The sequence below is a fragment of the Molossus molossus genome, unplaced genomic scaffold, assembly GCF_014108415.1.
Source record: "Molossus molossus isolate mMolMol1 unplaced genomic scaffold, mMolMol1.p scaffold_m16_p_3, whole genome shotgun sequence".
In the NCBI taxonomy this organism is placed as follows: domain Eukaryota; kingdom Metazoa; phylum Chordata; class Mammalia; order Chiroptera; family Molossidae; genus Molossus; species Molossus molossus.
The window spans coordinates 109,828,478-109,844,337 of NW_023425366.1; the positions used below are offsets into that span (position 1 = coordinate 109,828,478).

At 45.0% G+C, this 15,860-nt stretch overlaps 1 protein-coding gene across 2 annotated transcripts in view; it reads right to left on the reverse strand.

The window, feature by feature from the left end:
- The window catches only part of SHISA9 (shisa family member 9), a 288,404-nt gene that overhangs the window by 14,081 nt on the left and 258,463 nt on the right, over window positions 1–15,860 (reverse strand). The window contains exons 3-4 of one of the 2 annotated variants that reach the window (XM_036280282.1): window positions 10,812–10,967; window positions 3,759–3,806 (exon numbers count right to left, since the gene is read on the reverse strand). In XM_036280282.1, the coding sequence (XP_036136175.1) occupies window positions 3,759–3,806; window positions 10,812–10,967 (204 nt within the window). Of the gene's footprint in view, window positions 1–3,758; window positions 3,807–10,807; window positions 10,968–15,860 lie in introns of both variants that reach the window. The other variant, XM_036280283.1, reaches the window with a different exon arrangement.

Consider the following 15,860-nt stretch of genomic DNA (forward strand, 5'->3'; position numbering starts at 1 on the left):
TGTTTGGAGGAATGCTAGCATGTGAAAATTGGTGGTTAAGGAAAAATTGCACCTAGGATTGAGTCTTAGAAAAAGTAGGTCCCAACTTTAGTGTACACGGAATTATCCAGAAGGTGTGTTTTAAAAACCAAACAAAAACAATGTGGAGACCTCTCATGCCGTGGTTCCAGTTCCTTAGGAGCGGGTGTGCCTGAGATTTACACTTCTACAAGCATCTCCAGTAATTTTGGGTCCAGTCTTTAAGCCTTTCTTTGAAGTCTAGGTCCTGATCCGGGGTGTGGTGTGATTTTCCTGTGTGACTCTGAGCAACACCATTTATCTCAGGGGTCTCAGTTTCTTCATCTGAAAAAGCAGAAAAGCTGAGCGAAGTGTATTTTCTTCACTGACTTCACTGAAGTGTATTACTTCATTGTCTCCTACAATTACTCGCCCAGACCTGGTGGAGGATAGATATCACCATTGCCTCTGCTTTGGAAATGGTAGAAACGGGTACTCTGAGTATGTGCGTGGCTTGCACAGGAGCACACAGCCTGATTCTACTCAGAGCCGGAGCGAGTGAATCACTGGACAGTGCTGGCAGTTTTCCCCAAGTTCAGTGTCAGCGTGGAAGATTCTTTTTGAAAAATAAACAGATTTTGAGAGGCTTTTCTTCATGTTGGTTAGAAGAGTCCACTGGGCTGAGGTGGTGGTGGTTTCTTCTGTCCTGGGTTTGAAACAAATAAGCTGGAAGCTCCCAGGGTTGGGCATGGGTGGATCAACCACCGTGACCACTAGGGGGCGACCCGCATGGGAAATCTTTAGGAGTGATAGGTAAATAGTGCCAACTGGTATGATCTGTCACTTCCTGTCCTGACAGATATGGTTCCCTTCCAAGACAATGTGGGTAACGGCAGAAAACGTGTCCCTTTAGGGACCTGCCCTTTCTCCTTCGAGCTACCCCTTCCTTGGCCATCATTCCCACGTAACACCCACTCCTCTGCCTGCTTATGGGCTCATTCCTAATGTTCCCAAAGTGGGTTCCTAGCAACATTCCTGCCACCGGATGTTCAGATACTAACTGGTTTTCCTGAAGATAAGAGATCAGACGTTGAAAGTGCTTGGAAAATGATGGTTTATACGAAACCTGAGTTTTTGTCACCACGAGATTTTCCAGAGCCTTTCATTAACTCACCTCATAACAGTAAGATACTAATAATGGCCTTCATGCATATAGACTTTCCACATGCCAGGCACTGTGATATGTGTCGTACACAGTGTCTCATCTCATTCTTACAGGAAATAGGGGCTCAGATTGGCTGAGTGACTTGCTGAAGGTAACAAGAATACCACAGGATGGGCCCAGAATAGAAACCCAGGTGTGTCTGAGGGGAAGCCCATCACAATCACATCCTGCTTATGTTTCCCTTTCTAAGAAGCGGTGGGGCCCTGGCTGGTTTTGCTCAGTGGTTAGATCCTCGGCCCGTAGACCAGAGAGTCCCAGGTTCAGTTCCCACTAACGGCATGTACCATGGTTGCAGTTTGTCCCTGACCCCTGTTGGGGTCGTGTGGGTGGCAACCACTCAATGTGTCTCTCTCATATCAATGTTTCTCTCTCTCTTTCTTGCTCCCTCTCTCCCTCCTGCTCTATCTGAAGATAAATGCAAAAATGTCCTTGGGTGAGGATAAAAAAAAAGAAGAAGAAGAAGAAGGTGGCGGGTGTGAGAGGTGGGAGCTGTACAAAGTCCTCAACCTTGTTATCACACCTCATGGAGACTGGAGACTCAGGGCTCACAGGCTGCAGGAAGATCTGTGGCCCCGAGGAACGTGGCCTGGCCCTTTCTGGGCCCCCTTCTCTCTTCCCTGGACAAGCCAGGATAAATAAAGGCGCACTTAGCAGGACAGGTGAAATTAGCCCAGTTTGGGTAGAAAAACAGCTCCCAAGCTCTTGCTTTTGACCTGGCTTGAACTCGTTCCTAAATGCATCCGGTAACAACAGGCTGATGTGAGGACAGGGATGCTGACAGCCTCCAAACACTGTCACGGGAATCATAATGGCTTTGTTTGTCGCAGGGGAGGGAAAAAAAGTTTATGCCTCAAATTAGTAGGTCTGTCATGTTCCAAATTGTTTGCATTTCTAAAAATGGACGTTGACATGTGAACAGTTATTATCTAATGCAAGACCTAAAAAATCTGCCTCTCTCAAGGCAACAACTGAGTAGTCAAGGGATTCTCATTTGACACGGGGATGGAAAGCTCTGTCTCCTGATAGAGGAACACAGTGCAGCCCCCTCTGCTCTCATGCCCCAGAGCTCAGGTTGTTTCTGAGCCTCTGGGACCCTGATCAGACTCCTCTCTTCTGAACCCTCAGCCCCCAGAAGGGTACCTGGAGACCTAATCAAAGGGTCTTAGTTTCCAGACAAAATTTCTCTGCTGCAGTGATTTTCAAGGTGTGGTCCTCAGACCTGAAGCAACAGTGTCACCTCAGAATCTGTTAGCAATTCAACCCACTGAGGCACCAAGGCCTGGTGAATCTGAATCTCTGGTGGGGTCCAGGACTCTGGGTTTTAACAACCCTCCAGGGTGTGCGCACGTATGCCCAAATGGCTTAGATCTGAGAACCACTGCTGGGCCCTCTGCTCCCTCCTCCCCACTCACATGCACTCATTCACTATATTCCACAGCTTCGTAATGATCTGTCCTTCCTCTGCCCACACCAGTTCAGGTCACTGCCCTGGATGACTTCAGGAGCCTCCCAGTGGGTGTCATCAATGCCAGTCTACTTTCTCCTAATTCAGTCTCCACTTGGAAACCAGAGCGATCTTTTGAGAATGCAAACTTGTCCGTGCCAATATCCTGCCTTGTGCCCTGCCTTCCAATTGCTCCTGTTCAGGTCACTAAAGAGTTCTACCTCCACCTCCTTGGGTCACGTTCTCCCACCACCAATCCTACAGAGCCCCCGGAGTGAAAAAGAACCAAATTTCTCCTCTGTTCCCATCACCCCCCAGTGGGGGGCAGCTTAGGCATTACAGTCAGACAGACAGACCCAAGTTCAAATGACAGCTTAGCAGCCCTGTGATTTTAGGCAAGCAAGACATCCTCACTCAGACACCCACACCCTCACCTCTATGGGGAATGACAACGCCTACACTGCTGGGTCATCGGAGAATTAAATGATAACAGAGCACTCATCTGGCATGTACTAGGGAGGTAACAAGCTGTAACTACCTCCTGGTTACCCAGCTAGTTAACAGACTCAAGTTGACCAACTCCTTAACGTTTGATGCACCCGAGGAAAGTTGAAAATACTGTTCTGTTCCATAAAAACCTTATTATTCTCAAGACCCCGGGAATGTTTATTTCTCTGTCTATTTATTTGTTTATCTCTCCCTCCAAAGTTGAGTGTTCCCCCTACATTAATTTACCTTGTGTTTTGCCATTCTGTCTGTGTAGCTTTCCGAGAAAAGGAGACATTTCCTGGAAGTCTTAACTGGGATGGTTTTTCCTTCAGGCAACATATACTGGGAAGTGAGAAGTAGTAATTCTTCAACAATGGGCCCCAAGCACAGACACACCACAGTGGGCCCCCATACACACACACACACACACACACACACACACACACACCTATACACTGGAGTTTAGACGGACTTGCAGGTCCACCCAACACAGACACACGTGTGCATTGGGTCATACACAGACACCAGGACACCGTGCCCTCACTGATGAATGTCAAATCCGACAACACCTGTACAAAAGAGCCAGAAAAAGCTGTACGGTACCTTTTGGTGACTTAAGCGTCGCCACTGCCCAGTCACCATCAGAACTTCCTAAAAAATAACAATCAAGAGATGCTGATCTGCTCCTTGCTTCCGGTCTCTGTGCCCTCACACCAGGTGCTGCTGACCACCCCAGCTGGAGCCTCCAAGGGGGCAGGCCTCAGGGCCCACAGGGAACAGGGCGAAGGCCACATGTACACATGAAATTATGTGGGCACCTCTTTCTTCAAAGCCTTGAAGCAGTTCCAAGACAAAGTCCATGGAGGACCAAAGAAAACCCTGCAAAAGGCCTCGATGGTTTCGGTAATGTCAAGGAAGAGAGAATTCTTAAGCAGCAGCTAGCTCTAAATTCAGCCCTTTAAGAAACAGAGGTGACTTTGGTTAATGCCAACGCTCTGTTGACAAGAGATCAATTTTTATCCTGTTTTACTGTGATCCCCCTCCTGAAAAAGGGGAAGGGGTGCATTACTGGCGTCCGATTCAAGGTAGGAGCAGATTGTTGATGGCAAATTTAAATGCTGGGTGGCAGCTGTATTTGAAAAATATTGTCGAATGAATGAATGAATTCAAGTTTCTCCACGGAGTCCCTTTCCCTAAGGTAGGGAAACCCCCGAAAGCTCAGTTGGTTAACTGAGAATCCCATAATGCCTGGAATTTGAGTGATAAATCAGTTTCTCCAAATTGAATTCCATTTCAGAGGTTCTGAATGAGCGCTGGGGGACTCTCACATTATTAGCAGAGCCCCTGGGGACCCCTTTTAAAAAGTAAAAGATGGCTTATGGCTACACACCCTATCTATGCCTGTCCTTGGTAGGCTTGCTCTGTAAGGCTAGCTTTTACTCAAAGCTGGGCAAACCTGCCCACGTGTGTCTGCAGCACCCTCCGCCCATTGGCTGCAGGTCCGACCAATCAGCGTGCGCCACCAGCCCCCTTTGCTTTCTCCGGAGTCTACCTGGAAAGACCAAGTTCTCCAGGTTTCTGCACAGTGTCCTGAGATACACCAGGCTGCCAGCTGGGAGGAGAGGCCGGGAACAAACAGTCTGCGATCCGAATGATTGCAGAGCACACATCCGGCCCCATTTAAACGGTTCCGGTCAGCCTCTCCTGCGTGCCGAAGGACACTCCCATGGCCACGTCCCCCTCATCACTCACGACAGCGGGGAAATTGGAGTGACGTTAAAATTAAGTGGGCCCCGCCTGGACGACTTCATGTCTCTTCTCCCTCTGAGCCAGGGTCGCTGACATCTGGAAATAGTTCCGTGGCCCCCATCTTCCTGTGCGGGTGGACAGAAGCCTGACCAATTCACTGAGTCACAGACTTCAGGGAAACCCTTTCACCCCGGGTCAAATCCATCACTGTGGGCCGTGAAGGCAGGAACCTGCTGCAGTCACCTCTGCCCCCACTGCCCAAGACGGGGCTTCGCTCCCGCAAGGCAGGGACCAGTTTTGTTCCATAAATCCATTGCTAATAAGGGCACTTAATCACATGGCATGTAGGCTATCAAAACACCTAGTTACGGTTTCACTGTGCACTTGGTGGCACTAGTAGACATTACATAAGTATTTGGGGGGTGAAAAAGTAAATTCTTATTTTAAAAGGGATGGGCCTAAGGCATTGAGAAGAAGGGGACATGAGGGTACTTTCCGGGAAATGGAAATATTTCTTATCCTCACTGGGACGTTGGTTACCCTGGTATATATATATTTATTTATTTTTTTTTAAATTGATTTTTATTCTTAGAGACAGAAAGGAAGAGAGAGAGAGAGAGAGAGAGAGAGAGAGAGAGAGAGAGAGACTTGTTGTTCCACTTATTGATGCATTCATTGGTTGTTTCTGGTATGTGCCCTGAGCGGAGATCAGACCCACAACCTTGGTTTATTGGGACAATGCTCAAACCAACTGAGCTACCCGGCCTGGGCTTAGTGTGTGTATATTTCAGTAATCACACTATTGGAAAATTGTGATCTGTGTATTTCACTAAGTGTAACTTATACTTTAACTATAGTATATCTTAAATATGTTATATCTCAATGATACTCAGTCTCGTGGGAAAACTTTTGCCTTCAAATAATGATAAACAATTATTACCTTACTAGGTCCTCCCCTACAAGAAGAGAATGGGCCTCCTCCATTTTTTGGGGGGTGGGGGGGAGGGCCTGGCTACATCCTTCTGATGCCAGAAATTGCTCTCTGGAAAACAGTGTCATTTCGTGGAAAGACCATAGGATTCTGAATCAGGCAGTCCTGAATATGACTCTTGTCTCTGTCACCTACCAAAAGTGTGACTTTGGGAAAATTACTTAACTATACTGAGCCTCACTTTCCCCATCTGCAAAACATTGGAACGAACACAGAAGTGTACTGTTTGAGAGTTCAATTATGCTAGCTCCCTTTCTGCCATAACTTAAAAAATAAATAAATAAACTAGCAGAGGTCAATTCATGGTTGAGGTTCTTATGTATCATTTAGGGTTTTCACACCAATGGGAAAAAAAAGTGAAGACGGAATTCCCGCCATGTCTAAGTACACTGTGGCTGTGTTTTTAAGAAGTGCTATTAGAAAATGTAACAAGGTTCCAGCAAAAACAGTCCATCATCTGTCAAACAGCAACAGAGAAAATATTTTCTTATTAAAATTCTGAATTAAAAACATAGGCACCGCAGCACTTTATCAATCATGCTGGTGCAGCCTGTCTCTCTCACTAGGTAACCGAAGTTCTGCGGAAGCATCTTAGGGCTCGGGAAGCTTTGGTGACCAAGGATTTAAATACTCAGACACCTAAAGGGAAAACTAGACTTGGAGCCCATGGGAGATCAATGCTAATGTGGGGGGAAATTTTCTGTTTGCAAAGCCCATCAGGAGGTACATAGAAGGGTCTTTTGCCACCTCTGGAGGCAGGATTCACCCCTCACAGAACTATCAGGTGATGTTCAGGGATATTTCGACAAACAATTCTGTCTTGTAAACATTGACCGGTGAAGAACCATAAAGTGAGTCTTCACATTGTCACCACCCCTCACACAGGTGGCTCAGGCCAGAGAACTTGCGTGCTTAACTACATTTTTAGGTGACATTTTGGCTCAGTCTGTCACAAAACACACTTCTTGACTTCAATCTTGAGGAAAATATTTCTAAACTGTTTGAACCCACATTTCTGACTTAGTAAGGAGGGTTAATGGAGTGAAATGGAACCATTCTTTGATAGACCATAGCCATTCATCGAGGCATGGATCTTTGTTGTCTGGGAACTAGATGGGGAGAATGAAGACCTTTGGGCCACCTCTTTGCTGGTCCTCTGAAAAGTCATCTGCTGTTTGCTTACTTGCTTGTTTGCTTTATGAGGTTTCCAAAGTGAGTTAGCTTTCACGTGAGTCTTTCCCATCCAACTGGAGTGAAGGATATGGATCTAACGATCTATTTCCTTTAAAGTGCACTCTGGGCAACTGTATGCTCATTAAGGTACCAGCATATCTTGGAGACTCAAGGGAAAATATGAGCAACAAACAATTCTGGTCTAGAGACTTAGATGTGTGGCACAATTCACTGAAGACTGACTATAGACCAGGTCAAGCACTTTCTGTGCACTATATTATTCAATGTTTCCAACAAACCATTAACTGTGTACTTTTATTATCTCCAGATGGAAAAACTGAGACCTGAGGGGGGTAAGTAATTTCTTCAATTACTTGATAAATGTCTGAACTAGATCTTAAACTCAGTCCTGACCAGTTGCAGAGGCCATGCGACATTCCGCCACCTTGCTCATCACCTCATGTGGTGCCTATCATATGGTATTATTAACCAGTTTTACAAATATATGTTGGGATCACATATCAATTTCCCCACATGGTGCTAGATGCTGGAGATATGTTGATGAATGGGGCAAATTTGGTTCATACCCCAACAAAAAAGGGACAGCAGATTAAATGTTTGGGGAATGAATGATTGATTGAATGAATGAATGAACTGAAAAAATGATAAGTTAATCCATTGCTCATTGTTGTACAGAGTCTTATGGGGTTTAGCCTGTGACATTTCTCTAGTGTGTGGTAGTCTTTAACCAATAATTGGGCAGTGAACCCCTTGGAAAGGGGTTCTGTGGTCACATGCTATATAAAAGCAAATGTGACGTGTCCAAGTTCCTGAACTGTAGAGAGAAAAGACCTCTCTTTAAACATGAATGAGTGTGGTTTCATCGAGCAAACAAAAAAAAAAAAATTAAAATTAAATAAGAGGAACAAACAACAGTTACCGCCCTCTTCTCCCCAGATTTGGAGGTCAATGAATGGTACAATTTAATGGCCCACAGATATTCTAATAACTAGATGAATGGAAATGCTTGATTTTCTAATTTTAAAATTAGAGTGGAGTTTGGAGTCCATATCATTCAGCTTCCTTATTTTTCAAATAAAGAAACTTGGGTCAGAAAGTTTCAGTGACCACCCCAAACCCACCTGATGTTCTGGATATTAAAGCCACAAGGAGAAATTAATTTTTCGGGGGTATTTTTAAACTTGGCAGTTAACCCTAAAAGCTCTCCAAGGCTCCCCTTATTTACTGCATTGAAGCTTTTATAAAAGGAATCTGGTTATCAGAGGTTGCCGAGCTTTTAACAGCAAGCCATTTTTTAAATAACTTCCTTCCCGGGCAGTAATGATTTCAATAATGAAATGCATTCCATCATTCACACCATGGTCACATTATGACAATAAAGAACCCTTGAAAGAACTTTAATTATGGGATTTGCATGTCATTTGTGCAGGCAGACGCTGGGCTCCTGGGTGACCCATTGCGTCAGGCTGTCCCTCAGTCAGCTCCTCACTGAAGCTCCGCCCACTAGAGATTCACAAGACCATCTGTAACTCAGATAGACTGTGAACTCCCACAACAGTCGGAGAAGAAGGAAGAGGGGCACATTCACCATATCCAGGATTGAGGTGTGTTCCCCAAGTGAGATCCTTCACAGTTTTTAGAAGATATGGAGGTGCCGGTCCTTTCCTACTAAGCTATTATTTGATTCTTGTCAAAGACAAGCTCATTCATTCATTCAGCAAACATTTCAGGAGTTCTTCCTTTGTGGAAGAAAGGGTTACTCAAAGGGTGTCAAATACTGCAGATTTAATTCCAACTGCACAGCAGACGTTTGCTCTGCACAGGGCCCTGCGTGAATCCTGAACTCCAGAATAAAAGAATTCTGTGTAATATCCATCCATTATTCACCCAAAGAACTATTGGGTTTTGAGACATTGGGCCTAAGTGGAAGAAATGAATTGTTCAGGGTAATGTGATCAGTTCGTAAAGAAAAAGCATCTCATCTAGACTTTTTCTTTTTTCTTTTTCTTTTTTTTTATTTTTAGTGCCAAAAGGAGAATCAAATATAAGAGCAGACACTATTTATTACTGAGATGCAAGGCTCAGAAAGGGAGGCAGCCATCAAATAGCACATGAGTCTTCCATAGTTACATCGGCACAGATGCCCTGACTTTCTCTCCTAGGCAACAGCCCTCATTCCTTCCTAGTAATATCTGAGTCTATTTGAACATGCTTAAAATGCATATGCTATGCAAACATGCACTATAGAATAGGGGAATCTGTGGTCATGGGGTGAATATGGGGGTTGAGTTGGGGGTAGAAATTCAACATGAAACCTACGGGACTGGTACGGAAGGTCTTATGAAGCCTCGGATTTAGAAAAGCCTGTGTCAGTCTGCACAACCTGTGTCCTTGGTATTATAAATCTGGCTCAACCCCTCTCTGCATGGTTCCATCTGGAAGTCCTAAAAGATCAGGGAACATGAATCCCTAAAGATAGAGTTCTGGTTCAAACTTATACTAAGCTCCTAGTATGTGCCTGGCTCTCTGCTGCGCACCCATATGGTTGTTTTGTGAGTCTGATGTGTGTAGACCATGGCAACCGCAAGCATCATGGACAGGTGATGGTGTCTGTGCTTGGGTTTCTGGTGTGAGTGTATAATGGAATTAAGATATTTCATACTGGAATCAACCAGCAAGTGTCTCCCAACCCATCTTTATTGAGGGGCCGGGCAGTGGGAGAAGGAGAGAGGGTGAGAAGCTGATAATATAAGAAAGCACATGGTCTGTGGGCCTTCTGTTTGCCCAAAGTCTGACTTAGCTGTGTTGTTGCTTCCATCCAATAGAATACTGCAATGAGTATGTTCTTGAGGATCCCGGGTCACTGTCACATTCCCTTGTGTACAAGTGGGGGATGGGCTGAAGGAGGACCAGGGCCAGGGGAGGGTAGTGGCAGGAGCATAGGCTCCAGCGTAATAAAAACACATGTTCAAGTCTCAGCTCTGCCCCCAAGGCTGCTTGTTCTGGGGCCAGTTAAATTAGCCTCCTAGAGTCTTAGTTTCCTAATCTAAAAATTGGAACAATAACTGTGCCTCCCTCTTTGGATCACTGTGAGAAAATGAGAATGTATAAAAGGCCCAATGTGGTGCTTCACACTTGATAAGAGCTCAGTTAGTAGTAGCTCCATCAGGAAGTACTTACATCCTGAAGAGCAGAACCTTCCCAGGATAAGGATGCTATTCTTACCCACTTCTCAGTCAGGGGATAATTGTGTGGGTGATGAGTGCCACCCACTGAAGGGCAAGGCATTCAGAGGCTCAGTGTCCTGGATTCTATGTCAAGATTCCCTGAGGATTCACCAGGGCAGATGGTGGATGATGCAGAGCTGAGGTGTCAGTGGGACCAAATGAGTACACAGATTCCCCTCCCCAGGAAACAGCCCAACATGTGCCCTTTGCCCACCCATTCTCCCCACATAGCAAGGTAGGACTTGACCTGGGTTAGACAGAAAGCAGCTGAGGGGCTCTGGTCCTTAGTAAATTGTATCTCAGGTAGAGAGACCCAGAACAGATAGACAGGTAGATAGATAGAAGAAAGAGAAATGAAGAGACGAAGATTTCGAGTGATGATAGATGACGAAAGACAGAGATTCAAAAGATAGAAAAAGGTTGGAAAAAGAGAGATCTGGAAGGAACAGAAAAGTAGAGAAGGGAGAAGAGGGGAAAAAAAGGAACGACACTTACCGACGGCCTTCAAGGAGGCATACTTGTTGAGCTCTTTGCCAGGAGGCTGCTGTTCATAGGGGTTGGAGATCTGGCCCAGGCTGGGGTACGAATGTGGATGGCCCATCTGCTGCAGCAGCGGGGAGGTGGGCACTGCGTTGTTCATCTGGGTCGGATCTGGGGATGAAGACACAGAGGGAGATGGTCACAGGCTGTGCAGGTCCTTCTGCCACCCCCACCATATTGCCATATTCATGGAGACCAAAACTCCTGACCCTTCGGAGACTTGAGAGAAAGAACAGCAGAGGATGTGCAGACGCATCAGGAAAAATTAAACACAGTCTTCATTGGAGAGCAGGTGAGGACAGATGGGTAAAGGCAAAGGATGTGCCCAGAAAGTCTCCACCTCTATCCTAAATCAACACAAAGTCCTATCATTGTAGGGATTTGTTTTTAATTGATTTGAGAGAGAGAGAGAAAGGGGAGAAGGAGAGAGAGAGAGAGAGAGAGAAAGAGAAAGAGAGAGAGAGAGATTCATTGTTCCACTTATTTATGCATTCATTGATTGCTTCTTGCATGTGCCCTGACCGGGGATCCAACCAGTAACCTTGGTGTATCAGGATGACGCTCTAATCAACTGAGCTACCTGGCCAGGGCCTGTAGGGGCTATTTTTTATTATGAAAACAATATATAAATAAAGAGACGACCAACTTCAATAATAGTCAAGGAGACGCAAGTCAGAACACCAATGAGAAGCCATTCCCTTGTCAAGAGATTGGCAAAAAATCGAAAAGATTGAAAGTCACCAATGCTGGCAAAGATGCTGGAAACTGGGCAGTCTCATAAACTAATGGTAGACATGTGATTTGCTTTATTTGCAGGAAGGAATCTGGGAGTGAGTATTGAAATTTAAAGCGCTTGTGTATGTTGACCAAATAATACCATTTCTAGGGATTGAGCCTTCAGAAATATAAGCATCAAATGTAAAAATATTTGTTCAGACATTCTTTATACAGTTTGTAAGGTTTAAACACACACACACACACACATAGAGAAATAGTCTGAACTCCTACCAATATGGAAATTCTTTTTCTAATTTTAATATCCATTTCTTTTATCACTTTTGAGCCTGTTCATTCTCTTATTCCTATTCACTGCTTAAATTTAATTATGTAAAACTGATACATAATAAATATATGTACACATATATGTAAGTTATTCACCCACCATCCAACTTAGGAGCTAGAACATAATCCATGCTCACAAAATTCTTAAATAAATTATTGTATATCCATATTATGTACATAATATATACATACATATGATAGGATATTATTCATCCATTAGAAAAAAAAATAAGTTAAAAATCACTTAACTCTACCCATGTCAAACTGGATAGATTCTTATGGTTTTATATTGTTAAGGGGAAAAAAGAAAATGTCAAAGCAAAGAGAACAATATAGCATTTTTGTTAAAGAAAAGAAAATCTATGCATATTTTTGTGCAATAGTTTGGAAAGAAAAAAAAATACTTCCAAGACACACAAATAGAATACTGGCTACTTATGGGAAATGAGATTCATGGGGAGAGAGTCTTGAGTGGTTTCTCCGAGGAAATACTCTTTGAGTTGAGACCTGGAGATCTGGATGTCAGTTACGTGGGGGAAAGTAGAAGGTGCTGAGGAGGGCGCTCCAGGCAGCGGAAGCAGCAAGGATGAACATCCTGAGTAGCTGGAGGGAACAGTGTATCCTCAAAACTGAAAGAGCACTTCCCAGCCATCAGCCAGGCACGGCTGGAGAGCAGAGTGGGACGGAAGTGGGACAAGGTGGGGCTGGGAGGCTGGCAGGACCCAGTAGATCTTGTGAAGTTTTCCCATCTTCACTCTGAGAGCAAGAGATGGATGGACAGGGGGCAAGAGTGGATTGGGGGACAGGAGTCTAGGGGACATCATTATGGCTGTTTCAGGCAGGAAATAATGGGTTCTCTCCAACATCATGAAGCACATGTGCAGATCCAGACAAACATGGCAGGAGATGCGGTTGGTGCCTCGAAAGATTCCCAACACGTGCGCCCATTTCCCAGGGGCTGTGTCAGCAGTTAACAGCTCAGAGCTGTTCCTAGTGTCTGGGGAGTTGCTCTCTGGGCTGACAGGCTTAGTGTGCTTAATGCATCTTGCCCTCACCACCTGGTGGTCGACGACCAATGTCTGGCTGCCACTAAGGTACAGAGACCAGCCCCTTGTCTCAAGGTGGGGATGAATTATGGAGCAATGGATACCACTGAGCTCCCATGGGTTGGGACATGTTTAGAGCAGGGTTTACAAGGGCCAGATTGTAAATAGTGTAGGCTTTGCCATCCGGTTACTACTCAACTCTGCCCTTGCAGCCAGAAAGCAGAATAAACATTATGTAAATGATGGGTGTGGCTGTGTGCCAATAAAAGTTTATTTAAAACCACATAGGTGGTGACTAATTTGGTCCAAGGGCTGATGTTTGACAACCCTGGATCTAGGCTTTTATCTGAGACTGAGATCCTCATGTGTAGCTCTTTTATCTTTAATATTTTGTTTTCCTCACTTTAGAGGGGGTTGTGTGCATGTGTGTGTGTGTTACCTGATGGGCTCTCTTTCGAGTTTCATGACCTGAACCCCCCTCTTAAGTGCTGCTTCTAGACAATTCAACACATGACATGCATGGAATAGCCAGGCATTAGAAACCAATAACCCAGATGGAAAGAGGCAGGGATTCCACAGCTGAGACACAGAGATAAGGAGAGTATTTTTATCACTGCACATGCACCGGCCATCATACCAGCCCAGCTGCCTAATGGAAATGTCACCAGACATAAGCCAAGTACCCAGCCCCTGGCCAGCATCTGAGGAGGCAGGCAGAGCCTTCTCCCATGAGAGCTTTTGACTAAGATTCAGCTGGAGCAGGAGAAGTTGACGATTAATGAATTGATAGTGGAAAAGATATTGCAGAAGGTACAGCTTTCACTGTACCCTGGACCTCGAGATCCTCTGACATTTTCCTCTCCAGAGCAACCTGCTGGGGAGGTCTGTCTGCTTCTCTGGGAGGTCTGGGCACGTCAGGCCAGACACGGTGTGTGCCCAAATGCTGGTCCAGTTGGAAGTGGCTTACTGCATGTTCTCATTGTTTGCTGTTCTGTGCTTTTTCTCATGATATATTTCTCTAGTGGACAGCTATTGTTTCGGTGTGTTGAGGACCATCCCTTCCTTTGGCATGCTGCTTCATCCTCATCTGAGTCACGGGATCAGCTGCCAAGCATGGTAACTGCCTTAGTCTGGGTTTCCCCAGAAGAAGTCACTAAGATAAGGGACTCACGTGCAAGCGAGCATAAATGGGAGGTGATCTCAGGAAATACTGGTACAGGGGCAGGAGGAGTGAGACAGGAAGGGGAAGAAGCAGATAAAGAGTGTAATACCAAGCAAGAAGCATCTTTGGTGAGCTGGAATTTAATTCCACTCTGGAATTCTGGTATGTTGGTGTGGAGTGCATGTCTCAGAATTCTGTCACCCCAGAGCAAGGGAGCACCTCGGTATTTATACACTAACTCCCATTAGTCATTGGTTGACTGGGAGACAGAAATTCCTCAGCATTTGCAACCTGCCTTGTTCATGGGTAGATGAGCTTTAGGAGCCATAGAAATTCTTACTCATAGAGGTAAGAGCCAGCAGTTGGAAATCAGGCCAGTACCTCACCCTTTTGGCCACAGAAATGAGCACAGGACCCAAATCACACCAATAACACCCTCCTCGCAGTGATTGGGCTAGAAGTGAATGTGTGATCAGGGCTGAGCCAATCAGAGTTCTTCCCTGAATTTATCTATTTGGAACTGTTGGTGTCAAGGAGCTAGGCAGCAATGAAGTCCAGCGAGTGTGAAACTATAACATGGATAAAATCTCTTTCCATGGTGAAGAAATAAGGACAATGGGAGAGAAGAATACAGACAGTGGGTGTGAAGAAGAGGAAAGAAGCCCCTTTCTAAATAAGCTATTATGTTCTGGGACTACTGTCACTTGCAAGGTAGACTTCTGACTAGTGTGACTGTTATCTGGGACTGGCCAGAAGGGAGGCTGCCCATGGGGCTATAAGGCAAGGCCAGAGGACTGTGTCAGATGGGAAAGGCATTATCCCTGGATTTTCTACAGAGCTCCAGTCAATATTTCAAGCAGCAAATTGCCTTCAGAGTGCATAACGAATGCTCAATGATATTCATAAGCTAATTAACTAATGTCTTTATGGCAGGTCCCACTTTTTTGCCAGAAATAGATCCCAAACACTAGCCTGTCTAGTTACAGAGTTGACCTCCTCAGCCCATCAGCAAGTGGGAGCTCTTTCTCCCATCTCTTCGCTCCCTCAGTCCCAGATCCCACCCACTAGGCTCAAATCCTATTTCCAGGCTGGTCGGGGGGAAATGCTAAACACTTCATTAAAGAAAAAAAATTCTGCAGAGATGTTCCTCAGCATTCGGGACAGCCTTTTGTATTATTAAACAGAATATTTAATATTCCATTATAAAGTACTTGCTTTTGGATGACTCTCCCAAGTCCTAAGCTACCTCAAGGGCAGTGAGTAGTTACTTAATGTAAGTGGGCATGACAGAGATGGTTCACCAAAGTGATCCTTCACAAAGGAAGACACGAGGCTGCCCCGAAGTTCTTGCTTTCACATTCAGAACCACGGGAAGCAAATTTCTGGCAGTTTCCAATAGTCACTTTGTGCTAGCTTCCAGGCACTGAATATTCAGAAATATTGAAACCAGTCTCAGGGCAGCAATCACGAATTATTACACAGACATTTGTGACTGGGTTTTTTAAATATTATTTTTATTTAACTGAACAGGAAAATGGACCAGACCTCACAACTCAGTTTCCCTGTGAGTTTTCCACAAATGTATCCAGCTAAGGAGGAGAAACAAAAGCGTAGATGGAAAGTAAGCCCAGGTTGGCATCCAAGAAAACAAAATAATAAGGTGAGTGAAGAGTGGGTAAGACCAGGGCTATAATCTGCAAATCATGCCTTTGCCAATGGAAAGAAGGATTATAA